The 26,603-nt window shown below is 42.5% G+C and overlaps 1 protein-coding gene across 2 annotated transcripts in view; it reads right to left on the bottom strand.

Annotated features, from left to right (window-relative positions):
• Positions 1–26,603, bottom strand: part of ITGA11 (integrin subunit alpha 11) — a 315,267-nt gene that overhangs the window by 121,476 nt on the left and 167,188 nt on the right. For both annotated transcript variants that reach the window (XM_082253001.1, XM_082253002.1), the window contains 5 exons: positions 20,835–20,979; positions 11,894–12,042; positions 11,645–11,785; positions 3,994–4,197; positions 193–323 (listed from right to left, as the gene is read on the bottom strand). In XM_082253001.1, the coding sequence (XP_082109127.1) occupies positions 193–323; positions 3,994–4,197; positions 11,645–11,785; positions 11,894–12,042; positions 20,835–20,979 (770 nt within the window). The remainder of the gene's footprint in view (positions 1–192; positions 324–3,993; positions 4,198–11,644; positions 11,786–11,893; positions 12,043–20,834; positions 20,980–26,603) is intronic.

The following is a 26,603-nucleotide window of genomic DNA, read 5'->3' as shown; positions in this document are numbered from 1 at the left end:
GCCACCAGTAAAGATGCCCCTTGGCATTCTCAGTACATGGTCAGACCAACAGAATCAGCCTTTAACTGAGATATCTATTTTGGGTGCACTGAATTTGAAAGCATTTATTCTGTTAATTACTACATGTTGCAGAAAGTCTAGTTACTTAGAAGAAGGTTTATCATAGCTGTATTGTTACACTCATCCACACACCAGAGAAGAACAGCGTTTCCCATAGAGCCCACTGCCAGATCCACCAGGCCATCCTCGTTCATATCCATCTCTCCATGAATGTTGCAGCCGAAATAGGCCAGTGTGGGCGACAAGTCTGCTGCAGCAATGCGCTGAGAAGGCAAGAACACAAAAACAGAATTAAAGCAGTAATAAACCCAAAAACAAGAATGTATTATATTGCAGCTTACCAATCATTAGATGTGGTGGCTTATTTCCTGTCTTAAGCTGTCCATAGATGGATCGAAACTCAAAATTCTAGGGTCCTAATTGACCATGGCCACCTCTGGGCACACAGATTAAAATGTTGAGAGGCTAGTAAGATACCATGGTGACCTCTTCGGATACAGACTGTATATTGCATTGAATTAGAAGTAGAAGTGCAGTAGACGTCTTGGGGCATTCAGTACAAAGCGCGGGGCAGTCAGTAAAAGCCTTAGGCCACCCAGTAAGAAGACCTGGGGCACTCAATAGAAGACTTGGGACACTCAGTAGAAAACCTGGAGCACTCAGTAGAGGACCTGGAGCACTCAATAGAGGACCTGGAGCACACAGTAGAGGACCTGGAGCACTCAATAATCAGACCTGGGGCACTCATTAGTAGACCTGGGGCACTCAGTAGAAGACCTAGGGCACATAGTAAGAATACCCAGGGTGCTCAGTAGAAGACTGACGGCACTCAATAGAAGACCTGAGGAACACATTAGAAGACCTAGGGCACTCAGTAGAAGACTTAGAGAGCTCAGTAGAAGGCAAGGGGAACTCAGAAAAGACCCAGGACTCTCAGTAAGAAGACTTGGGGCACTCAGTAGAAGACCAACAGCACTCAGTAGAAGACCCGGGCACTCAGTAGGAAGACTTGGGGCATTCAGTAAAAAGACTTGGGGCATTCAGTAAAAAGACTTGGGGCATTCAGTAAAAAGACTTAGGGCACTTAATAAGAATACTTGGGGCACTCAATAAGAAGACTTGGGGCACTCAATAAGAAGACTTGGGGCACTCAGAAGAAGATTCGGGGCACTCAGAAGAAGACCCGTTGCACTCAGAAGAAGACCCGGGGCACTCAGAAGAAGACCCGGGGCACTCAGTAGAAGACCCAGAGCACTCAGTACAAAGACCCGGGGCACTCAGTAGAATAAATGAGGAACTCAGTAGAAGACCTAGAGCACTCAGTAGAAGACCCAAAGAACTCAGTAGAAGACTTAGGGCACTTAGTAGAAGACCCAGGGCACTCAGTAAGCAGACCTGGGGCACTCAGTAGAAGACTTGGGGTACTCAGTAGAAGACCCAGGACACTCAGTAGGAAGACTTGGGGCACTCAGTAAGAAGACTTGGGGCACTCAATAAGAAGACTTGGGGCACTCAGTAGAAGACCCAGAGCACTCAGTAGAATAATTGGGGAGCTCAGTAGAAGACTTAGGGAAGACATTAGAAGACCTAGAGCATTCAGTAGAAGACTTAGGAAACTCAGTATAAGACTTAGGGCACTAAGTAGAAGACCCAAGGCACTCAGTAGAAGACTTGGGGCACTTAGTAGAAGACCCAGGGCACTCAGTAAGCAGACCTGGTGCACTCAGTAGAAGACATGGGGTAAGCAATAGAAGACCTGGGGCACTCAGTAGAAGACCTGGGGGACACATTAGAAGAGCTGATGCACTCAGTAGAAGACTTGGGGAACTCAGTAGAAGACTTGAGACACCCAGTAGAAGATCCAGGGCATTCAGTAAGAATAATATAAATGCAGCACTCAAGGCGGTTATGCACTTTTTTTAAAGTTGGACTACAATACCGTCTTGAGCTCTGTATTTGCATTATATTTTCTATGCTCTCTGGCCAGGAGAATTGTGTCAGCAGCTTCGGACAATTTTTGCATTTTTACTAGATTGTTTGTTTGTCTATTAGAGCAGGTGATTTCTTGGTTTTTATTGCACTCAGTAAGAATACCCGGGGCACTCAGAAGAAGACCTGGGGCACTCAATAGAAGACTTTGGAAGACATTAGTAAACCCTGGGCACTCAGTATAAGATATGAGGCACTCAGTAGAAGACCCTGGTCACTCAGTAGAAGACCTGGGGCACTCAAAAAAAAAAACCTGGGGAACTCAAAAAAAGACCTGGGGCACATGGCCTGGGTGCCAGGGTCTAACAACGCCCGGGGAGAGAATCGCACCAAAAGTGAATTGCAGAGGATGCCTAAAATCTGACTTGTATCTTAGTGCAGACTTCTGAGAAAACCAGTGAGACAATCACACAAGCAGGAAATGACATTTCTGGGGGCATTGTATGAAACACCTCCAGGTTGCCATATTGCATTGAATTTTACAGAAAATTACAGATGAAAATGGAAAGGTAATTTTTAACACCATTAACCACTTTAGCCCCAGCCCTATTTCGGACACTTTTTGTTCACAAGTTAAAACCAGTATTTTTTCCTAGAAAACTACTTAGAACCCCCAAACATTATATATATTTTTTTAGCAAAGACTCTGGAGAATAAAATGTCGGTCATTGCAAAATTTTTTGTCACGCGGTATTTGCGCAGCGGTCTTTAAAACGCCATTTTTTTGGAAAAAATTTGAAAAATCACATTTCACTGCATTTAAAAAATACTAAACAGTAAAGTTAGCCCATTTTTTTTGTATATTGTGAAAGATGATGTCACGCCGAGTAAATAGATACCAAACATGTTACGGTTTAAAATTGCGCCCCCCCGTGGGATGGCGACAAACTACGGTCAATAGAGATCTCAATCTGCGACGCTTTAAATTTATTTAACGGTTACCAGTTTAGAGTTAGAGTGTAGCTCTTTTTTTTTAATTATTGCCCACGCTCTGGCGATCGCGGCGATACCTCACATGTGTGGTTTGAACAGCGATTTCATTTGCGGCTCGACTTGCGTATACGTTTTTTTTTGTGCGCGAGCTAACGGTGACGGGGACGGCTAAATTTTTTTTTTTTTTTTTTTTTCCTATTTATTTTTTCTTTTTTTTTAAACTTTATTACAGGTTTTTAAAAAAAAAAAAATCTGATCACTTTTATTGCTGTCACAAGCAATGTAAACATCCCTGGTGACAGCAATATGTCGTGACAGGTACTCTTTATGGAGGGATCGAGGGTCTAAAAGACCCTAGACCCCTCCACTACACTTCCCTGTATGCAAAACGCCGAAAACGGCATTTTTGCATACAGCCGTTTTTCAAATCTGCCGCCTTTTGCAGCACAGTAACCCGGACGTGACGTCATGGACGCCGCCTCCGGGTTACGTCATCGGAGACCCGATCGATGCCGTTTCCGGCATTCATCGGGACTCCATCCAGCCGGCGGACGTGCCGGCTGGGTGCTCGGGGCTCCCGGTGGGACGGTAGCCCCGAGCAAAGCCGCGGAAGGCGGCGGGAGGGGGGGGACGTCCCCTCCCGCCCCCCCGGGTAACGATCGAGCGGCTCCCGAGCCGCATCGATCGTTACCGACGGAAAGCCGACCGTCGGCTTCAAACAACGGTACCGGGATGATGCCTCTAGCTAGAGGCATCATCCCGGTATAACCCCGCAAAGTCTGATGACGTAGAGGTTACGTGACTGGTAGTAAAGTGGTTAAATTACAACATGGCTTGTGTGGTAATTGTATATGTTATATTATTTTTTTTTTATTTGCTTTATTTTTTTCTACCATGAAAGTGTAGTTACTTTTAAGACAACTTTGATACAATCTGTAAAAATTGGAAAGGTGACAAAGAAAATTTTGATGGTTATTATTAATATGAATAATTAGCAATGTAGATTTGTACCTGTTTGTATTTCTTCAATATGTTTTTCTTGAATCCATGGAAGATATAAATGGCACCCTTATGGCCATCTTCTAGAGGTGCTCCAATCACCACGTCATTGAAAGAGTCTTGGTTTAGGTCTGGCACTGCAGAGATGGCATATCCAAAGCGTGAATTTTGTGAGCTGTCCGAGTCATGCAAAGCTCCATCTGGAACAAAGCGTTTCTGTAACAAGACCAGAACACAGTTCCACAATATAGTACAGTGTGTAGAAGAGAAAGAGAACCCCTGTACTAAAGAAAAGTATCAGAATTCTTAGAACAGTGGCTATTCCAAAACAATCTCAGCAGTGGGAATATCATTGCCCTTTGCACATATGGAAGACGTTTGCTTGCAAAAATTGAACAATAGCCCCCTCCCATCGCATTGGTATTGTGATTATATTGTTTGAGTTTTGAATACTACTACTTTAGTTTAGAGTATAACTCCAATCAAAACTTTTTTTTTTTAATTCCAAGGTGTTAGAAATTATTTGGAACTGAAAACCTAATTGTTCTATTGTTTTTAATTTGAGGGATACAAAGAGGATAAAAGGCACAGCATCAAAGAAGAGGAAGATATCTTGGGATAACAAAGGTAACTGTATACACCCGCAGGGCATGCAACCCATTGGGCACCAGACGCAATTGGATAAAGGCATTGCAAAGCGACTCCAACTGGACCACCTCTCATTAAAGGTTTGTGAGTAGTCAAGGTATGGAAAGTATGGGGGGTGAGATAAGAAATTAGGAGCCTCTAAATCTCTGGTGCCCAACCTGTGGGCCGAGGGCCACATGCAGCCCTTTGGTAAATGATGTGCGGTCTTGGACCTCAGCAGTTTTTAGTGGGAACATTGATTAGGGTATTAGCATTGATCTCTACTAGCCTCATGTAACATGTTCCCAGTTTGGTATGGTCTTCTGCAACATATTCCCAGCCAACAATGTACTGTATCCTGTCCACACTCTCTGACCCTCATCTCCTCCATTAGGTGTGCAGTTTCTGACAGTTGCCCCAAGCATTACATATTTTGAACATTATGTGTAGCCCTTTGGTAATGTCACATTTGAGGCCTCCTTTAACTTATAAGTTGTCAACCACTGCTCTAAACAGGGCTTTTTTTCAGCGGGAACAAGGGGGAACGCAGTTCCGGCACCTCCAGCACTAAATGTATGTTAAAGGAAAAGGAATTGGCAGCACTCCAGGTTGAGTCAAAATCCAGATTTATTGACTGGACATCCAATTATGACAATCGTGACAAGGTAGACGCGTTTCACACACTGACTGTGTGCTTAATCATTAGTAATGATTAAACACACATGTCCAGTCAATAAATCTGGATTTTGACTCAACCTGGAGTGCTGCCAATTCCTTTTCCTTTATCAAGTTTCCACGGAGGCGAGGCGGGGCATGCACCGGTGTGAGTCATCAGGCAATTACACCACCTTGAGCAGTGAGTTCTTGTCTCTTCAACTAAATGTATGTAATGGCAAGGGGTGCTTGGGTGTGCTACAGGATCTATTGATGCTGGATGCTGGGGATCTATTGTCATTGGAGGGGATATATTTTTGCCTGAGGGGGAGGTCTGTTGTTGCTGTGGGGAATCTATTGTTGCTGAAGGTGGCTCTTCTGTTTCTGGAGGTCAGTTGTTGCTGGGAGGGATATGGAGAGTCTATTAAAGCTGGCTGCGGGTGGGATCTGTTTTTACTGCCGGGGGTCTATTGTTGCTGGGCCAGGGAGTATTTTGTTGCAGGTGGTCCATTGTTGCCTGGGGAATCGAGTGTTCCTGGCTGCAGGGGATCTATTTTACTGTTTTTCTTGTTATCATTAACAAATGCCATGCAAATTACTTTATACCACAAATGTTACTTGGTTCTATATTCTCTGGAAGGGGCACTACTGGGAGGTGGGTGAGGTTTGGAACCAAGGAACGATGCTCGAAGGTTGATAGGGGCGGAGACAAGGGGATACCCAGAAAGGAGGACTTCCTGCACCTATTCTCTGAGAAAAAAAGCCCTGGCTCTAAATAATCAAGAATGGTTCAGTCCAAGGCAAATTAGAACTTGGTTGCCAGGGAGTCAGTAATTCCATTGAGAGCTATTTTGCTATTAGCAGTGGGATAGAAGGTATGTAGCAGACCAGGGGGAGTTGGGGCGGCACAGTAGCAAGAAGGGGCATGTGGGGTAAAGGTAGAGTGAGTAGGCTGCCAGTAGACTAGGAAGAATTGGAGCAGCACAGTAAGAAGAAGGAGTAAGTGAGATTATGGTAGGGGAGTGGGCTGCCAGTAGTCTAGGGGGAGTTGGGGCAGCAAAGTAGGAAGAAGGGATATGCAAGGTAATGGCAGGGGGAGTTGGGAGGCCAAGGAGAGGGCCAATGAGGGATTCAAAAAGCCTGGGGTGTAGTTATGAAAGGTTATGTCTAGTAGGGGGGCGAGGGCCTTCAAGCCCAGGCTTGCCACTCTAGGACGGGAAGCCACATTTGTTGTAGATCTCATTATGTGCTTATATGTTTTATGTGTAAGTAAGTTTGAATATTATCCATTCTGACCACTTATTCATGTAGGGAGTAATGTTATCGTTGCTGATATGGATCGGTTCCTCCATTTCAGCTACATAATCTATACGTCTGAATCAATCTTTCATATATCAGGAGCACTGAGGCAATCTCTTATGTATAGACCAGGGTTTCTCAACTACGGTTCCTCCAGAGGTTGCTAGGGGTTCCTTGAGCAATGAGCAATTTCTGACTCTCAGATAAGTTCCCCCTGATACCATTGATCTTTTTAGCCATCTGTAAGGGGGTAATTCCTCCCAATGACCACAAGTGTAAGGAGTATTCTTCCACTGACCATCACACTAATGTATCATGAGTAGCGATAAGAATAGAATAAAATAAAACGAATGTAGCCGTCTTCTGAAATTTGAATTTGGAATCTAGAATCAATTTGAAAACAACAAATATACTAAATTTATCAGAATATAAAAAATTAATTCTGAAAACGAATCATTCTAACATAACGAATGTGATGAAACAAAATGAAACACATGTTTCCATCATGCACATGTCTTAATAGTAATAGAATAGAATAAAATATTATAGAACAGAATAAAAGAGAAAAGAATACAAAATTAAATAATAAAATATAATTGAAAAAAATAAAACAGAATAGAAACAGAATAAAGGAATAGAATAGAAAAGAAAAGACTAGAATCAAACATAAAAGAATAGAAAATAAAGGAATAGAAAATAAGAGAATCAAATAGAATAGCAAAAAAAAAATAGAAGTGATAGGAATACAATAAAAATAGAATAAAATAAATCGAATGTAGCCGTCTTCTGATATTTGACTTTGGAATTTAGAATCAATTGGAAAACAACGAATATACGAAATGAATCCGAATATACAAAATAAATTCCAAAAACGAATCATTCTAACATAACAAATGCAATGAAACAAATGTTTCTAACATAACAAATGTTTCCATCATGCACATGTCTTAATAGTACTAGAATAGAATAGAATAGAATAAAACATAATAGAATAGAAAAAAAAGGAAAAGAAAATAAGAGAATAGAATAGAAAAAATAGAAGTGATAAGAATAGAATAAAAATAGAATAGAATAAAATAAAATGAATGTAGCCGTCTTCTGAAATTTAAATTTGGAATTTAGAATCAATTTGAAAACAATGAATATACGAAATTAATCTGAATATACAAAATGAATTCCGAAAACAAATTGTTCTAACATAGCTAATGTGATGAAATACACATGTTTCCATCATGCACATGTCTTAATAGTAATAGAATAGAATAAAAAATTATAAAATAGAATAAAACAGAATAGAATACAAAATTAAATAATAAAATATAATTAAATAGAGTAAAACAGAAAAGAATAGAAAATAAAGGAATAGAAAATAGTAGAATCAAAAAGAATAGAAAAAAATAGAAGTGATAAAAATAGAATAATAATAGAATAAAATAAAACGAATAGAATAGAAAAAATAGAAGTGATAAGAATAGAATAAAAATAGAATAGAATAAAATAAAATGAATGTAGCCGTCTTCTGAAATTCGAATTTGGAATTTAGAATCAATTGGAAACCGAAAAATATATGAAATTAATCTGAATATACAAAATGAATTCCGAAAACAAATGATTCTAACATAACGAATGCGATGAAACAAATGTTTCTAACATAACAAATGTTTTCATCATGCACATGTCTTAATAGTACTAGAATAGAATTGAATAGAATAGAATAAAACAGAAAAGAATAAAAAATAAAATAATAAAATGTAATTGAATAATAGAATAAAACAGAATAAAAAGAGAATAAAGGAATAGAATAGAAAAGAAAAGACTAGAATCAAACAGAAAAGAATAGAAAATAAAGGAAAAGAAAATAAGAGAATCGAATAGAATAGAAAAAATAGAAGTGATAAGAATAGAATAAAACTAGAATAAAATAAATCGAATGTAGCCCTCTTCTGATATTTGACTTTGGAATTTAGAATCAATTGGAAAACAACGAATATACGAAATGAATCCGAATATACAAAATGAATTCCAAAAAAATGAATCATTCTAACATAACGAATGCGATGAAACGAATGTTTCTAACATAACAAATGTTTTCATCATGCACATGTCTTAATAGTACTAGAATAGAATAGAATAAAACAGAAAAGAATAAAAAATAAAATAATAAAATGTAATTGAATAATAGAACAAAACAGAATAGAAAGAGAATAAAGGAAAAGACTAGAATCAAACAGAAAAGAATAGAACATAAAGGAATAGAAAATAAGAGAATCAAATAGAATAGCAAAAAAAAAAAAAAAATAGAAGTGATAAGAATAGAATAAAAATAGAATAAAATAAAATGAATATAGCCGTCTTCTGAAATTTGAATTTCAAATTGATTTGAAAAATTTTGAATTTCAAATTGATTTGAAAAATTTTGAATTTCAAATTGATTTGAAAAATTTTGAATTTCAAATTGATTTGAAATGAACAAATTTACTAAATAAATCTGAATATACGAAACAAATTCTAAAAAATAATCATTCTAACATAAATATAAGGAAACTAATTGAATAACTTAACTAACGAATCCGAAACTAAACTAAACAAATTTTTCTGCCCCGTCTAATATTCAGTTCGGAATGTGTCACCCAACACGCTAGATAGAGTCAGCTAAATAAATATAGGACGATTTTTGGGGTGATCTTCACTCTTATATTGGGGATGAAGGCTGATAATGAGGAATTTATTTGCCCATATTTGTAAGGAAAGGCCAATTCAGAAGGGATGTCACAGATATCTCTATGCTGCGCTGTGGATGAATAATCCATTAGCATTTTTTTAAACATTGTGAATTATTATTTTTATAATACAAACAATGAGGAATATTTTGCTACGTTTTTCCCTAAGAATTTTGGCGAGAGCATAATGAACATTTTTTTTGGGTCAAGAATTTGGCAGCAGCAGCAGCAAACTGAAGAACGTTTTCTAAGCTTGCTTCCTCATTGCTGCACTTACATGTTTACTCAATAATTCAGTGCAAAGTGCAATGACCGGAGGATCCGATCCGATTTCAGGTCACTCTAGTCAGATCATTAAAAATGGAAAGACTCAACGACATACTTAACCTTTTCCCAGCCGGAGCTGTTTTTGCATTTTTTTTGCACACATACCTAAAAAAAATCATTTTAGGCCTGAAGAATATGTAAGGCCAGGTTCACACGAATGCAAATCGAATCGAATACAGATTTACCCGCATCTAATTCGCATGACAGGAGATTGTGACCGACTCTCGATGAACCGGTTCACACAGCTCAGGGGCGGCCGCGGTCCGCATTGGAAAAAGGTCCTGTGCGTCTTTGGTTCCGTTTCAGGTGCGAATTCAGGCAAAAATTCGGAATCCGATTCACACCTGAATTGGTGAACAGGGACGCACCCGACCCCCTGCTGTGACCCGCAGCCACAGCTAGTGTGACCCCTGCCTAATGCCTTCTCAACACTTGTCAAATACCCTCCGAAGAGAGATCCACCCCAGATAACTCTTCAGAGGCCACTGCTAGTTTAACCACTTCTGGACCGGAAGGATTTGCCCCCTTAGTGCCGGTTCACATTTATGCGATGCGGGAAACGCTGCGAATATACAGCGTGTTCCCGCATCGCATCCGCAGCACAGGCAGTTCACACTGCCTTATGCGATACGCTGGGGGTGTCAATTCAAAGTTAGCGACACCCCCAGATCAGATCGCATATCGCAGTGCGATCTGAGAGTTCGCACAGAAATCGGATCGCACTAGTGTGAACCACCATGCGATCCGATTCTGCTGTGGACCAAAAAAAGGGGTCCTGTGCGAGTTCAGTGCGATTGCGTTGCGAATTCAGCCATACAAACTGTATGGCTGAATTTGCACCGCACAGATATGTAATTTTAGGAGGTGCGCTCCGAATTACATGCGATCTCTGTGATCGCACAAATGTGAACCGGCACTGAATGACCAGGCCATTTTTTGTGATTCGGCACTGCGTTACTTTAACGGACAATTGCGCGGTCGTGCGACGCTGTACCCAAATAAAATCAATGTATTTTTCCCCCCACAAACAGAGCTTTCTTTTGGTGGTATTTGATCACCTGTGCGATTTTTATTTTTTGCGCTATAAACAAAAAAAGAGCGACAATTTTGAAAAAAAAAAAATACTTTTTTTCACTTTCTGCTATATGACATTCCCAAAAAAAAACAAATCAAAAATCAAATTTTTTCATCCTTTTAGGCCAATTTGTATTCTGATACATATTTTTGGTAAAAAAAAAAATCACAATAGGAGTATATTGAGCCCTCAAAGTTCCTGTAAACCAGGGGCGTGTCTACAGGGGTTGCAGTTGCAACCGGGCCCCATGCTCCAGGGGGCCTGTGCAGCTCCCCTGTACACCTGGATAGGAGGGGCGGCGGGGGCAGCATGTAGAGAAATCACCGTCCTCCTTCTTTCTCCTGTAGCTGCAGGAGGAAAATGGAGGAGATTGGTTCCTCTGTATTCAGTTCACTTGTGTTCTGCTGTCGCTGGGCCCCTGTGTGCTCCCCTGGTCCCCCCCCCCCCAACTGTGCTCCCTTCCCTCTCCTGCCGGCTGCTGCAGGGGATGTGTCACAATAGAGAACCAGGAAGGGGTCGGTAATTATGTAATTTACCAGCTCCTTCCTTTTCTGAATGGACAGAGTCATAGTCAGTGACATTGTAAAAAAATAAAATAAAGTGATAAAAAATAATACAATTAAAATACCAAAAAATAAAAACTACTGACACCAGTGGGTGAACTTCCAGGATCGCAAAGGTCACACTTGCAACCGGGCCCTAGCATTCCACCACCGTGGGGAGGCCCCAAGATGGCAGGAAGGGGGCCCACTGCAGAACTGTAATAAAGGGCCCTGCAACGAGAGTAAAGGGCCCCAGGATCAGTGGGAAGAGCCCCAGGCTTGAAGGGAAGGGCTCCGGCCAGGGGTCCCTTCATGGTTTCTTACACCGGGGCCCTGAAGGTTCTAGTTACGCCTCTGGTGTAAAGAAAAAAAATCCCGATCCACTTTACTATAAGCCGCGATCAGTTTGTCAGACCTACCTCTCTAATGACGTATACGGAGACACGGCCACGCTCCCTCGCTTCACTGAAGAACATTGGAGCTCCAACCAACAGCACATCCGTTACCCCATCACCGTCCACATCTACAGAACCAATTTCACTGCCGAAATATGAGCCGATCTGGTGGAGAAAACATCAACTCGTGTTTAGTGAAGGCCGATGTCAGTTCATTCCAATGTCACGTTATCCTCTCATTGTAATATTTCGACTTGTACTGGAACCAGTTACCTGTTCTCCTCGTAGAGACTGATGGATGACAAGATTGTCCATGCCTTGCATGCTGAAGACGATCACCTTCCCCGTATGATTAAACCGTGGAGCTCCTGCTACATACAGCCTGACGCGTTGCGGTGTCATCACAGAAGTGACGGTGTAACCTGTTCAGGGATAGTGTGAGAACTGTAAGATCTTATATATGATATTAAAGAATATGTAAACCCAACATTTCATATCCCAGATATGTGCCTGCTGTACCATGCACGTGTATAAAAATGTCTCCTGTTCTCTTTGTGTGAAATCCCTGGTGATACCGCAAGCCCCTCTGCTTTCCTATTTAAAACTGACCACGGTAGGCATGAGAGTACAGCGTGGTCAGTTTTTTTTGGCTGTGCTGGGAACTCAGCCTGCTCTGTTCCAATTATCAGACTTGTCCTGACACACACCCCTCCCCCACACAGCCATTCACTGGGAGGATCAGTGTACTACTGTTTCTCCTCCCCTAGCTCGCGGAGCGCCTTATACAGCTGGGAACAGATTGAATGGGATCACTTCAAAGGTATTTACCGTATATACTCGAGTATAAGCCAACCCGAATATAAGCCGAGTTACCTAATTTTACCACAAAAAACTGGGAAAACCTATTGACTCGAGTATAAGCCTAGGGTAGGAAATGCAGCTGCTACTGGACCTAACTGGACCACCCCCACATCCAAAACAGGGGCTGCAGGCATGGTGCAGGGGCTGCCGACATGGTACAGGAGATGCAGGGCTGTGGGCATGGTACAGAAGATGGCACAGGAGATGGTTCAGGCATGGTACAGGAGATAGTACAGGAGATGTTTCAGGCATGACACAGGAGATGGTACAGGAATGGGAGAGATGGTACAGGCATGGTACAGGAGATGCAGGGGCTGCGGAGTTAGGTTTTGCATAGAGATTACAGACAACACCTAAACACAATTGACAATTGCTTACATTAACACATCAGACAGCTGAACACAGACGGAGCGGCTTCTCCACAAAACACAATTTCAGACACGAGACACCTCACATTGAGATGTATACAAGGGCCTTTTCATGTATTGTTTTTGGTGGAGATATGTTCTATTGTTAAGTTGACCCATGAATTGTAACTGGTTTAAACTGGGTTTTGCCGCCCAAATTTCCTTTAAATGTGTGAGCCACCTTGAAATAAATCAGATGTGTCTACGCTAAGCTTAAGTTGCTATGTGTCGTCGCATCTCCTGGCCAGCAGACAGAGAATTCACTACACAGGGGGAGTTGGGACTGAGGGGTCGTAAGTCATCTTATACCTGCCTCCTTACGAGATTGAGCTAACAATATGTATAGTGAAAAGTATTGGGTGAAGTGCATTACAGCAATAAATTAAAGTGCTAAGCAATCAGGCCATCTCATAAGCCATATATAGAAAAATCAAAAAGGGATTGCTTCATTTATAAATAAGTTAGAAATTTAGAAAAAGATAATCGTATGGAAAAATAGCTGTAGTGTTCTATATTAACGTTTCTGGGCTGTTGTTAGGGAAATGGCCATGGAAGAACTGGCAATATTGCCAATAATAGAGATGGGCACATCCGGTTTCTATTTTAAACTGAATGGGTTATTTTAAAAAGTGAGGGTTTGCATGTTTGCATGGTGTCAGTGGGAGGAATAATGCCCCATCATCGGTGTCAGTGAGAAGAATAGTGCCCCATCATTGGTGTCAGTGGGAGGAATAGTGCCCCATCATTGGTGTCAGTGGGAGGAATAGTGCCCCATCATTGGTGTCAACGGGGAGGAATAGTGCCCCATCATTGGTGTCAGTTGGAGAAATAGGGCCCCATCATTGGTGTCAGTGGGAGGAATAGTGCCCCATCATTGGTGTCAGTGGGAGGAATAGTGCCCCATCATTGGTGTCAGTGGAAGGAATAGTGCCCCATCATTGGTGTCAGTGGAAGGAATAGTGTCCCATCATTGGTGTCAGTGGAAGGAATAGTACCCCATCATTGGTGTCAGGGGAAGAAATAGTGCCCCATCATTGGTGTCAGTGGAAGGAATAGTGCCCCATCATTGGTGTCAGTGGGAGGAATAGTGTCCCATCATTGGTGTCAGTGGAAGGAATAGTGCCCCATCATTGGTGTCAGTGGAAGGAATAGTGCCCCATCATTGGTGTCAGTGGAAGGAATAGTGCCCCATCATTGGTGTCAGTGGGAGGAATAGTGCACCATCATTGGTGTCAGTGGGAGGAATAGTGTCCCATCATTGGTGTCAGTGGGAGTAATAGTGCCCCATCATTGGTGTCAGTGGAAGGAATAGTGCCCCATCAAGGGTATAGTGTCCCATCATTGGTATCAGTGGAAGGAATAGTGCCCCATCAAGGGTATCAATGGGAGGAATAGTGCCCCATTGTTGGTGTCAGCGGGAGGAATAGTGCCACATCACTGGTGTCAGTGGAAAGAATAGTGCCCCATCGTTGGTGTCAGTGGAAAGAATAGTGCCCCATCGTTGGTGTCAGTGGGAGGAATAGTGCCCCATCGTTGGTGTCAGTGGGAGGAATAGTGCCCCCATCGTTGGTGTCAGTGGGAGGAATAGTGCCCCCATCGTTGGTGTCAGTGGGAGGAATAGTGCCCCCATCGTTGGTGTCAGTGGGAGGAATAGTGCCCCCATCGTTGGTGTCAGTGGGAGGAATAGTACCCCATCAATGGTATCAGTGGGAGAATAGTGTCCCATCGTTGGTGTCAGTGGAAGTAATGGCATTCCATCATTTGTATCAGTTGGAAGAATAGTGCCTCAAGGGCCTGATAAAGGCAAGAAAAGGGGCACATCCGGTCCTTGGGTCAGAGTTTGGAGACTGACTACTGATTTAGCATTTTTATTAATGCTTTATATTTAAAATTTTAATAAAAATTGGATGCAATTCATGTTATTGAATATATTTAAAAAAAATAATGCAACATATTTTTTGTACACATTGGTTTAGATATTTTGGTATTGAGATATCGGTGAGTGCTACTATTTTGGTGATTATTTGGAGTGATATGTACAGCACTGAGCACGGTTTTCCACATATAAGCCACACATAGATGTGAACCCAGCTTAGAAGGGTTAATATTTACAGCAGAGGATCCCTCAGGATGGGATGCAGGAGGCAGCCGAGGATTTCTATGCAGGGTTTGGCTCAGTCCTGTTGGCGATTCGCCTCCCATAACATTACTGTGCAATCCTGAAGTACGGGAGAAGGACCATCTCAAATGCAACAGCAGTTCTCAGCTCTCACATACCCCCCCCCCCCCCATCCCCTCCCCCCCACCATAGCCAGTACCGGGTCTGTGGTGCAGCGAGCAGCTCCGGGCATTGGGCCAGGCCTCTTTTCCACAGGACCTAAGGCAATAAGATCCGTCCTGGACCTTGCGGATATAAAACACTTATTTTCCCCCCAACAATTTTCCGAGAGAAGTTCCAACGCATAGATCAGAATTCTGAGCCGGGCATTAACTCACAAAGTACCCAGGATTATGTATAATGGACACAAGGCATTGGATAATTGGCTGCCATACAATGTAACAACACCCACTGCAACAATGACAGGTTTTGCTACAAAAAAGATCTCAAACATTAAAGATGATTTCAGGATCCTTATTGTTTCCATATGGCGGTATGGGAACCGCCGGCTGATGTGGAATTCCTAAGTCAAAGCTCATGGACACCGAAGGGTGTCCAGCTCTGTAGTCTATAAATGATGATATATCACGTTAGGCTGTTCACTCTATGAAAGCTATAGGGAGCTGTTAAAGTATCACTGGCACAGTAGGAAAATATTACAGGACATTTAAACTATTAAGGAGCTTCAAGATCTGGGCTGAGAATAGCCAATGGACTTTCTATATGAACAGACATTGCATTGCAACAATAGATTTGCTTTTTGTAAACTTCATTGTGTATAATTGCTGCTGGCCAGCGGCGGCCGGTCCATAAGGGGCGCCCCCCCCCCAATCTTCATGCGGGGCACCGGATGCATAGGGGGAGATTTACAAAAACTGGTTTCAGAATCTTTTTCAGAATCTGGTGCAGCTGTGCATAGTAACCAATCAGCTTTTAAGTTCAGCTTATTCAATTAACCACTTCTGGACCGGAAGATTTTCCCCTTTAATGACCAGGCCATATTTTGCAATTCCGCACTGCGTTACTTTAACAGAAAATTGCGAGTTTTTTTGATGGGGGTGGCAAACAAGCAAACATACCTTCCATCCCCCCCCCCCCGCCCACTCGCCAGCCCCGCACTTACCCCATCCAGGTCGCAGCTTCCTCTGCTTCTCCTCCTGGCCAATCAGGATACGTGTATACATACTGTATATATATATATATATATATATATATATACACACACACACACACGTGTGTATATATATATATATATATATATATATATATATATAGCACAGTAAAACTGCAGGCAAGAGTACTGGGGGGCAAACTAATGTCAATGTATTTTATTTAGTAATGTAATCCAATAGGATTACAATATATCAGTGTGTTTGTGTGTTTTACTTTTCAAATTTGCCGCCGGTTCCACCCCCCTGCGACGTGACGCTCGCAGGAGACGGAAGCCGGGGCACAGAGCATCAGACGGAAGATCCGGCCGCCGTATGCTGCAGGAACACATCGCAAGATCCCAGGGACAAGGTAAGTAACCTCTTCCCTGGTGGTACCCCGAGTGTGGTTATACTTACCTGCTCTGTTTAAGAGATTTGCACGGAGCAGCCCCGAGCCTCCTCTTCTGGGGTGCCCCGGCTGTGCTCCTGGCTCCTCCTCTTCATCAGGTGCCCCCACGGAGAGCCGCTTTCCATGGGGGCGCTCACGAGTCCCCCGCTCTTGTGTCACTGGATTTTATTGACGGCAGGCGGGAGCCAATGGCTCCTGCTGCTATCAATCTATCCAATGAGGACCCGAGACAGCGGGTGGAGCCACTGGGCTCGTGCTCATCGCTGGAACGATCAGGTTCAGGTAAGAATAAGGGGGGGGGGGGGGTGCAGCACCGAAGGTTTTTCACCTTAATGCATAATGCATTAAGGTGAAAAACCTTGGGACTTTGCAACTCCTTTAACCACTTGCCGACCGCCTTTTTACTGCGGCAGGGCGGCTCGGCTGCGTCCAGTCACGTGATAAACTGACAGAAGACCCGCCTGCTTATGTAAACAAAGCAGGCGGGTCTTCTGTCAGACAGGCAGGGAGAGATCAGCAGTTTCAGCTAAGCTACAACCCCGATCTCTCTGTGCCTGTCACAGAACTCCCCCCCCCCCCACACACACACAGTCAGTAAGCATATTAGGGACACATTTAACCCCTTTGATCACCCCCAGTGTTAACCCCTTCCCTGCCACTGTCATTTTTACAGTAACAGTGCATATTTTTAGCACTGATTACTGTAGTAATGTCAGTGGTACCCCCAAAGAGTGTCAAAAATGTCAGTTAGGGGTCCGATTTGTCCACCGCGATGTCGCAGTCCCGCTAAAAATCGCTGATTACTAAAAAATCTATCCCGTAGGTTGTAAACGCTATAACTTTTGCACAAACCAATTAAAATGCGCTTTTTGGGATTTTTTTTTACCAAAAATATGTAGCAGAATACAAATGGGCCTAAACTGATTAAAAAATGTAATTTTTAAAAAGTTTTTATTGGGAATGTTTTATAGCAGAAAGTAAAAAATGTGGCGTTTTTCTTTCTCTATAGCTCTATTGCTCTTTTTTTGTCTATAGCGCAAAATCTAAAAACTGCAGAGGTGATCAAATACCACCAAAAGAAAACTCTATTTGTGGGGAAAAAAAGGACGTCAATTATTTGGGTACAGCGTTGCATGACCGCGCAATTTTCCGTTAAAGTAACGCAGTGCCGAATTGCAAAAAATGGCCTGGTCATTAAGGGGGTAAAACCAGAATCTTTTTCAGAATCTGGTGCAGCTGTGCATTGTAACCAATCAGCTTTTAAGTTCAGCTTATTCAATTAACCACTTCTGGACCAGAAGATTTTCCCCCTTAATGACCAGGCCATATTTTGCAATACAGCACTGCGTTACTTTAACTGACAATTGCACAGTTGTGCGACGCTGTACCCAAATAAAATTGATGTCCTTTTTTCCCACAAATAGAGCTTTCTTTTGGTGGTATTTGATCAGCTGTGCGATTTTTATTTTTTGCGCTATAAACAAAAAAAGAGCGACAATTCTGAAAAAAAAAATATATATTTTTCACATTCTGCTATATAACATTCTCAAAAAAAAAAAAAAGATTAAAAATCAAATTTTTTCATAATTTTAGGCCAGTTTGTATTCTGCTACATATTTTTGGTAGAAAAAAATCCCAATAAGTGTATTTTGATTGGCTTGCGCAAAAGTTATCGCGTTTATAAACTAGGGGAAAGATTTATATAATTTTTATTTATTTATTTTTTACTAGTAATGGCGGCGATCTGCGATTTTTAGTGGGACTGTGGCATTGCAGTGGACAGATCGGACCCCTAACTGACATTTTTGACACTTTCGGGGTACCAGTGACAATACTACAGTAATCAGAGCTTAAAAATATGCACTGTTAATGTAATAATGACACTGGCAGGGAAGGGGTTAACCCAGGGGCAAACAAAGGGTTAGATGTGTCCCTAGGGGGTGTTTTCTAACTGTGAGAGGGGATGGGCTTGTGAAATCAACACAGGGACCTGTGTTCCTAAATAGGAAGAACAAAGGAGCTCTGTGTTGATTGCTGACAGAACAACGGTCTGCTGTGTTTATAACAGCAGACCACTGTTCTGTCTCAATGGAGAGCAATCGCGGGTGCCCCGGGACATTTGCGCCATCTGTGTCCCATTGCGGAGATTTACCTTCACTTCCTGTCTCAAAGCAAAACAGGAAGTGAGAGGAAATCCCAGCAAATTAAGGGAATTCCTTGAGGACCCCCCAGGTCACCGGAACGAATCTCCCCATTGGAAGATTTCCCCTCTATTACTTTTCTGGGGACAACCCAAAATGTGGGATTTTCTTTTACTTTCACTTTCAATGATAATGGTAAACAGGACAGATAGAGAGGGAGAATCTCCCAAACTAGGACACAGATCACCAATAAAAATTGTAAGGGAGTTCTAATCCCTCTCCACTCTATCCAAGATTTAAAAAAACGAAATTGCCTTTAGTTATACTTGAAAAATATATATTAAATAAATGATTAATAATAACAAAAAAAAAAGCAACCAAACCGAACAAAAAATAAATAAATTATTACTATTATTAATAATATAAATAATAATAATAGTAATAACAACAACAACAATAATATTATTATTATTATTAATAATAATAATAATAATATTATAATTAATAAAGTATTTATTTATTTTGTGTTAGGGTTTGGGTGTTTAGATGTTTATTATTATTTAATTAGGGGCTATTATTTATTTAGTATTACATAGTTTTCATTTATTGTATATATTTATTATGTATTTAAAACTATTTTTATTTATTTGTCTATTTATTTTACATTTATTTATTCATTTATTATTAGTACTACAGTATTATTATAACCAGTGGCGTAGCGTGGGTTGTCAGCACCCGGGGCAAGGTAAGTAATTTGCGCCCCCTACACAAATCTACTAGACCACTACACTGACACCAACACTGACCTAGCTGACGCATTAGCACCTCATAACCAAGCCTGCCTACAGATTGAAGCTTTCATGGACTGGACTCCTGGTGACCATGTGTCAGGGTGGTGTCTCTTATTGCCAAGCCACTTGAGGGGCTTCACAGCTCTCTGCCTGGTTGCCTAATTCCTCAGACAACATTGACGTGAATCTTGTTTCTCTTGATCCTTGAATCCTTTGCTCTTCCTATGAACTTCCTATTTAAGTCATGTCTTTGCACTTCCTGTTTGCCAGATAATTGTGCTCTCTCCAGCCTTTGTCTTGCTCCTTTGCGTACCTGCAGCTGTCCTTCTCTCCACTATCACTCGTTACCAACCTTTGGCTTGTTCTTCAACTACGCTTCTGCTTGATCCCAACCTGTAACCACTTGTTACCGACCTTTGGCTTGTTTACTGACTACACTTCTGCTTCATCCCTACCTGTTATACAGTATCTGCTACTGGACCCTGGCTTGCTCACCACAAGGTAGGGTGATCCAGAGGACCCCTACCTGGTTCTAACACACAGCAAAACCCATCTCCACCATCAGGAACTCTGGTAAACACCGGTTAGTGCTTAGACCCCGCACCTCCAGTGAGCCTGCATCAAGATGACCTGCTTATATATCTATCCTGTTGTTCGGTGGGAGCCCCTCTACTGCAATAGATACTGGTCTCTGAGCTTGACCCCTGACCACAATACCATGCCACTCTGTGACCTCCCACTTCCTGGGGGTCCGTACTTGACATGTAATCAAAGACCTTTTGTAATCTTGACCTCCAGCCAATTATGTGATACCAGCTCAGGTGTACTCAACTAAATGGCCCCTAGTACTGCCCCTCATCGTGAATGTTGCTTCACAGAGGAATATAAGAGGCTGATACCAAGTAAAAATCAGGTACGTACACTAGCTACTAATAGAAATGCATTACTGTACATTTAGTTTAATTACCACAACTGCATTAATTTGTGTATTTCTGAAATGAGCCTGGAGTTCAGCTTTAAGAAGGTATGTTCACCAGCCAATCAGTGCTTTTCTGTTACCATTTTTCATATTTTCTTTTTTCTACAGGTGCCAGTGCTGGGACAGGGTCATCCAGCACTCAGGGCAAAGATGCCAAACTGCCCCCCCCCCCCCCCCATGAGCCCAGCAGTCACTCGCTTGTCAAAATCACTGTCGTTTTCACTACTCCTTGTAGCCTTGTAACAGAAGTTAGGTGCCCACATCCCTACAGTGAACCATCCCACCCACCCCTTGACAGGTGCAAATTATGTATTTACCAAGGTACGCCCCATGGTTCTTGAGCTCATCCGGAAACTCCCTTAGGTAGGACTCTCTCCGAGGAATCACCTTCCCGCTGCTGGTCTCTTTGAGAACGGCTCCATTCCAGTCATATGCTCCAACCGCTCCCAGCAATATCCCATCCTAGAGGAGAAGACATCCATATGATATAAGAGCACTTCAAGGAAAGCTCATGGATAGATGAGTGACTCAAAACAATATGTATATCTGGTCATGACCACAGTTATTTTATGCATCAGTCAGATAAACCCCATGGTGAGGATAACACTGACCAGTATAGTTTTGGAGGGTACCAACAGGGCTATCCCTACCATGGGTCCCGGTGGGTCCATGGGACCCAGGCAGAACTTTAAGAGGGGCGGCTATAGGGGGCGCACTGCCTGAGGACCCCGAGGCTCCCTCCCTCTAGTGTGCAGTGTCATTCTTGCATCATGCTATGCTCCGCTCCCCAGCCCCGCCTCTCTTTACTCCCCAGCAGTACAAGTTGTACTGCTGGGGAGCGGAGTGGGGCAGAGCTGGAAAGGGGAGCGGGGCAGGGGGGTGGAGCATCTCTCCCTGTCCCGGAACAGCACAGTCTTCAATAGCAGAAGTACCAGCCACCACTGTAACATGTATACAAACGCCTGAAAAAAACGCCCAGAAAAAAAAAAAAAAAACACTCAAGATTGAATCCAGATAGTGTTTCAGACGGTCACTGAGAGTATCCAGGAGTATCCAAGCTCCAAGCTCCGTGTTTGCTTTGTTACCAATCACATGTAAACTTCCAAGGAAGGTTTGAATTTGATTGTTTGCTGTAACATCCTAGCTTTAGTCTTCCAGTATAGCCCGAAGCAAGAAAAATAAATAAATAAACAATAGCGTAGGGCTAGAATGACTGGGGGGGGGGGGGGACTGCGTAATCAGGGACAGAGAGGGTCAACAAAAATTCAAGAAGTTAATAGGTAGTCACTTACTGGTATTGGTGGATTTTAAGTGGGGAACAGGGGCTTGTAGGAGGTCTGGCAAGTTCCCAGCAAGAGAAGACACATGGAGAAAGAAAGGTCCCTCCCGCCCGCCCACCCCAACACTGGATCTTTAAGTGGTCATGTTGGCCTGGTGGTTGGGGTCTTTGGAGGCATTTTTAAAACTTGATGTGCTTACCATATTCGGGACCCATTTAAGGTATGGAATGCCAGTTAATCGTGGGTTAACTGGTAAGTTAAACAGAGAGGTATCTGCAGAAAGTTGAGGTTGTCCTCGAGGCGGTGTGGTGCGGCTGGGGACCGTGTAAGTGTTGCGCAGATACAAAAGTGGATACGTGATACTTGGTGCCTCCAAAGATCAGCAACTTTATGTTTATTGTGATTGTATTAATATTTTGGTTCCTGTTTTAAGGAATTTTTGTTATATTTGGTTATTGGTCAATAAATGGCCGTTTCAGACAATTTTACTTCAAAAATGTTGTCATGGTGTTATTGCAGTTTAAGTGGGGTAAAAGGCAGGGTAGGATAGCGGTCATTATTTAGGTGGGTGCTGATTGTATCGGTGGTGCCTTAGTCATGTACTGAATGCTGCTCCCATTCAAGTAAACAGGACATCCCCAACATATTCAGGACCTAAAGGTGCTTCAAATGTTTTTTTTTATATTAATAACTGCTTAGCAATGTATGCGTCGGAACAAAATCCAAACATCAAATTCCTGACTTTTAGTTAAAGTTGAATCGATTTCCAATTTGAACTCTACTCCTTTACAAGCCTCTTTCAAACACAAATCATTGTCTGACGGAACAAAGGTATGGTGGTTGCAATCCTAATAACTGCATCATGTTCAGCGAAGAGACCAGAGCCAAAACTACATTCAGATTGAAAGTAGATTGAAGTACATGAAATAAAGCAGAGTTAATGTCAACGCCAACCTATTAGGTTTTGTCTTTTATCGTCTGGCAAAATAAAACTGGGAATCTGATTTGAACCCCTCTACGTTTATTCTCATTTTATTTTAATTTCTTAAAATATAAATATGTTTCTCACCAGATGATATTTTTGGGGGCCAAATAAATCTAAAGATCAAGCACCAAATGTAAACATGATCAGGGGTCTAGACAGGGGGGGCTGTAATGGGGTCTAAACCTCCCCCCTCCCAGAGCATCCGTGGCACCACAGCTACCGCTGATGATCGCTGCACACCAGAAGTACTGCAGCTGCTGCTCATGTCCGCTGTCAGATGTCAGAGACAGGTAGTGACAGTTCAGAGGGAGATGCTCCTTACCGGTAATATGATACAACAGGAGGAGGACTTTGTCCAACTCTGAAACTGGAAGAGGGGAGGAGATCTGTACTGCGGAAGCTGCACTGGTGGTGATGGGGGGCTGACCCGAGGGGTCTTTACTGGTGGGAGGGAAGCTGTACTGGGGAGAGGGGGAGAGCTGCTCTGGGGGGGCTTTACTGGCAGAAACTGTACCGGGGAACAGGGATCTGTACTTGGGGAAATCTGTGCTGGGGGAATCTGTACTGGGAGGATTTTCAACAATGGAGGAATTTTTACTGGGGGGGGGGGGATATATGTACTGGAAGGAGATCTCTACTGGGGAAATATTTATTGAAGGGGAGATCTATGTTGGGAAGTCTATAATGGGGTGAAAATCTATGCTGTGGCAGCTGTACTGGGGAGGAATCTATACTGAGGGGAGAACTGTACTGGGGAAGGGGGCTGTTCGGGGGACAAGCTTTACTGGTGGAAGGGAAGCTATACGGGCATAGGTGTGTGCAGCCTATTGCATTAGGGTGTGCATCCGAAACCTCAAACACATATGTGCATGTGCTTACAGAGTCAGTAGAGCAGTGGACGGTGTCAGTAGTTTTTTTTATCATTTTATATTTTATTATTTTTTACTATTTTATTTTTATTAATATTCTTTTTTTTACAATTTTTTTTTTTTTTTTTTTAGGAATCCCATTAGGGGGCTTTGGTGAAATATCAGGGGTCTAAACAAGGGGAGACTGTGGCAAACAGGGCGATTAGGGTGGCATACCCTGTGCGCACGCCTATGTGTAGGGGGGAGGGGGGGGGCTGTACTGGGAGGGCTGTAATAGGGGAAACAAACAGTAAAGATCCCTGTACTGGGGGAAGTCTGTGATGGGGAAATCTGTACTGGGAGGATATCAACATTGGGGGGAATTTATACTGGGGGGAGGATATCTGTATTGGAAGGAGATCTCTACTGGGGAAATCTGTACTGAAGGGGAGTCTATACTGGGGTGGAAATCTATGTACTGGGGAGGAATCTATACTGAAGTGAGAACTGTACTGGGACGGGGGGGGGGGGGGGTGGTCTGTACTGGGCAGAGACCTGTAGTCTAGGTGCCCAAAGCTGAGCATCACCCCAGGGAATAAAGTATGTAGAGCTCCATGCATGATGCAATATATACCATAATGTATTGAGAATAGATCAACCAAAATGTTACTGCTTCTCTAGGAAACGATTGTGATCATACTTCCCAAAGATGTGGACAGAACGAAGCATCTAACATTACATTTAAACTTCCTAAATAAATAAAAACCTTATCCTTATCATTCTGTTGGATTATTTTGGAAAATACTTTATAATATCTCTTTTTCCAAACCACATGAAAGAAAGTGAAGGTAGAGCCTCCTTTCAGAGCTAAAGAACATTTAATCCTATCACATTACAAAAAGGGTCAGTGAAAAATTAAATATCTCTGTGGTTATGACCACTGTGGCCTAAAGGTTTTCTGGCTCCCAAACGTAGACTAACCATTGTGCAGGATCAATCAGTGGAAGTCGTAGCTGAACCGGCAGTGAGGCCGACTTGGGCAGTCATCCCAACCAACAACATAATATAGGGGATCATAGAAATAATGCTTATCTCTGCCAGCTGTATCCGCCTAACTGGTGGACTTGATTATAATTTAATTGACAACATAAAATGTGCAACATATCTAAAAAAAAACAATGTCCATTGAGTAATTAATTTAGAGACCCACTAGACCTGCTTGGACATAAAGTGTATGTAAACCCAATTATATAGCACTACCTGCCTCTGTATTTAACCATTTGCTTCCTGAACAGTGCAGAGGCTGTCAGTCATACAAGCAATAATAGTCCATTCACTCCGACTCTATGCAACCAAGACACCCCCAGGGACTTTGAGGTAGTTACCAACAGAGTAATAAAGTTTAAAAGGCTAACGCCAAATTTTATTTGTATATGTAGCACCCTCCTAGTCAGGTGCTAGGTAAAAGCATTGGGTTGCTTGCCTGCTTATCAGGGAGCAGGATTTCTAGTTAGGCCTGTTACACCTGTCCAGGTGTGATTCACTTGGTCTGAGGGAGTGTCCCCACTGTATCCAATAGGGGAGCCTGTTGGACAGAGGAGGAAACCCAGCCAGTGACACACAGGCTTTTGTAGCAGTCCCAGTGGGAGGGCACAACAGTGGTGCATCCTGGGATTGACCTTAAAAGCCAATGGCACATGTGACAGGATGTCTTTGGGTGGGAAGCCAGGTCCCAGGAGGAGGGTGATGGCTGTATCTCCTCCTGTTAGAGTGGAAAGCGGTCACGGGCGGTCGGCCTAGTGGACCAGAGTGTGGAACTGAACTGTGAGGTCCAGGTGAAACTGCCGGTGGAGCAGTGGCAGAGGTCCCAGTGAAAAACAGTGTCCGTGAGTACCAGGGAGCTTGTAGGAATCCAAAACAGGTGGACCGCTCTAGGTAGAGTGTGATTCAGGTGCAGGTAGGATCCGCCATCCAGATAAATGATCAAACATAAAGAAAGGTGACCGCACTCCGAAAATTGAAATCAAAAGGGAGTAATTTTATTCTTCATCACAGGCATCAAAATAAGACTGGTAAGACATGGGACAGGTAAAAGGTTGACGCGTTTCACAACACAAAGAGTCGCTTACTCGTAACCAACCAGGGAGCTTGACAGGGGTCTGCCAAGGAAGGGGACCACTCCAGGGAAAGTCAGTGGATAAGAATCAGCACACACAGTGGGTCAGAAAGGGGGTGCCAAGTTTAGACCCTGAAGAGAAGTTAAAGTACTGTTCATCAGTTAAAGGAAACATCCAAAAAGTGTATAGTGAAGGTATATAGAAAAGACAGTTATATAAACTGTCAAAAATTTTAAGATTTTTATAGCCCTTAAATAGGTGGTAAGAAAAAATAAAGAAAGAAATGTATATTATTACCTTTAATGTGTATCAGATGCTTTTTGGATGTTTTTGGATGTTTCTTCATATTCCCCTTTTTTCTACTAGGACCCCAGTATCCATCTCTGCCCTGGTCCCTTGTGGCTTCTGGTTTGGGCCCGGGTGTCTGGCGTTTTTCCCTGTGTGCCATCCATTCACAGCCACTGCATTATGTTTTAATAAAAAGTACTAATTTCTCCTGTATCTTATTTTGATGTAAGTTCCTTTTACATACTAATACATAATGGATGCCAATCTCTTTAGGGTTGGTCTTCCACATTCTTTTGTATTTTGTTGATTGTTGGTGTCTCCATGTATATCATTCATCTCCTTGTTCATTATATATACGATATGGTTTAAAACTCTGGACAAATGTACCCCCAGAAGAAGACTTTCAGTTGGGTTTAGGGGTTTGGAGTCCATATATCCTAATATACTTAAGTATTGTTGTGCAATATCCTCTGTGAACAATTTTATGTATCTTGTGCACTTTTAATGGTTGCTGTATTTACAGTACCTTTGTCATGCGATACCAGTACAATGTATTGCCATTTTATGT

The sequence above is a fragment of the Pelophylax lessonae genome (assembly GCF_965119305.1).
Source record: "Pelophylax lessonae genome assembly, chromosome: 4".
Lineage (NCBI taxonomy): Eukaryota > Metazoa > Chordata > Amphibia > Anura > Ranidae > Pelophylax > Pelophylax lessonae.
This window is presented reverse-complemented; position numbering and strand designations above follow the sequence as displayed.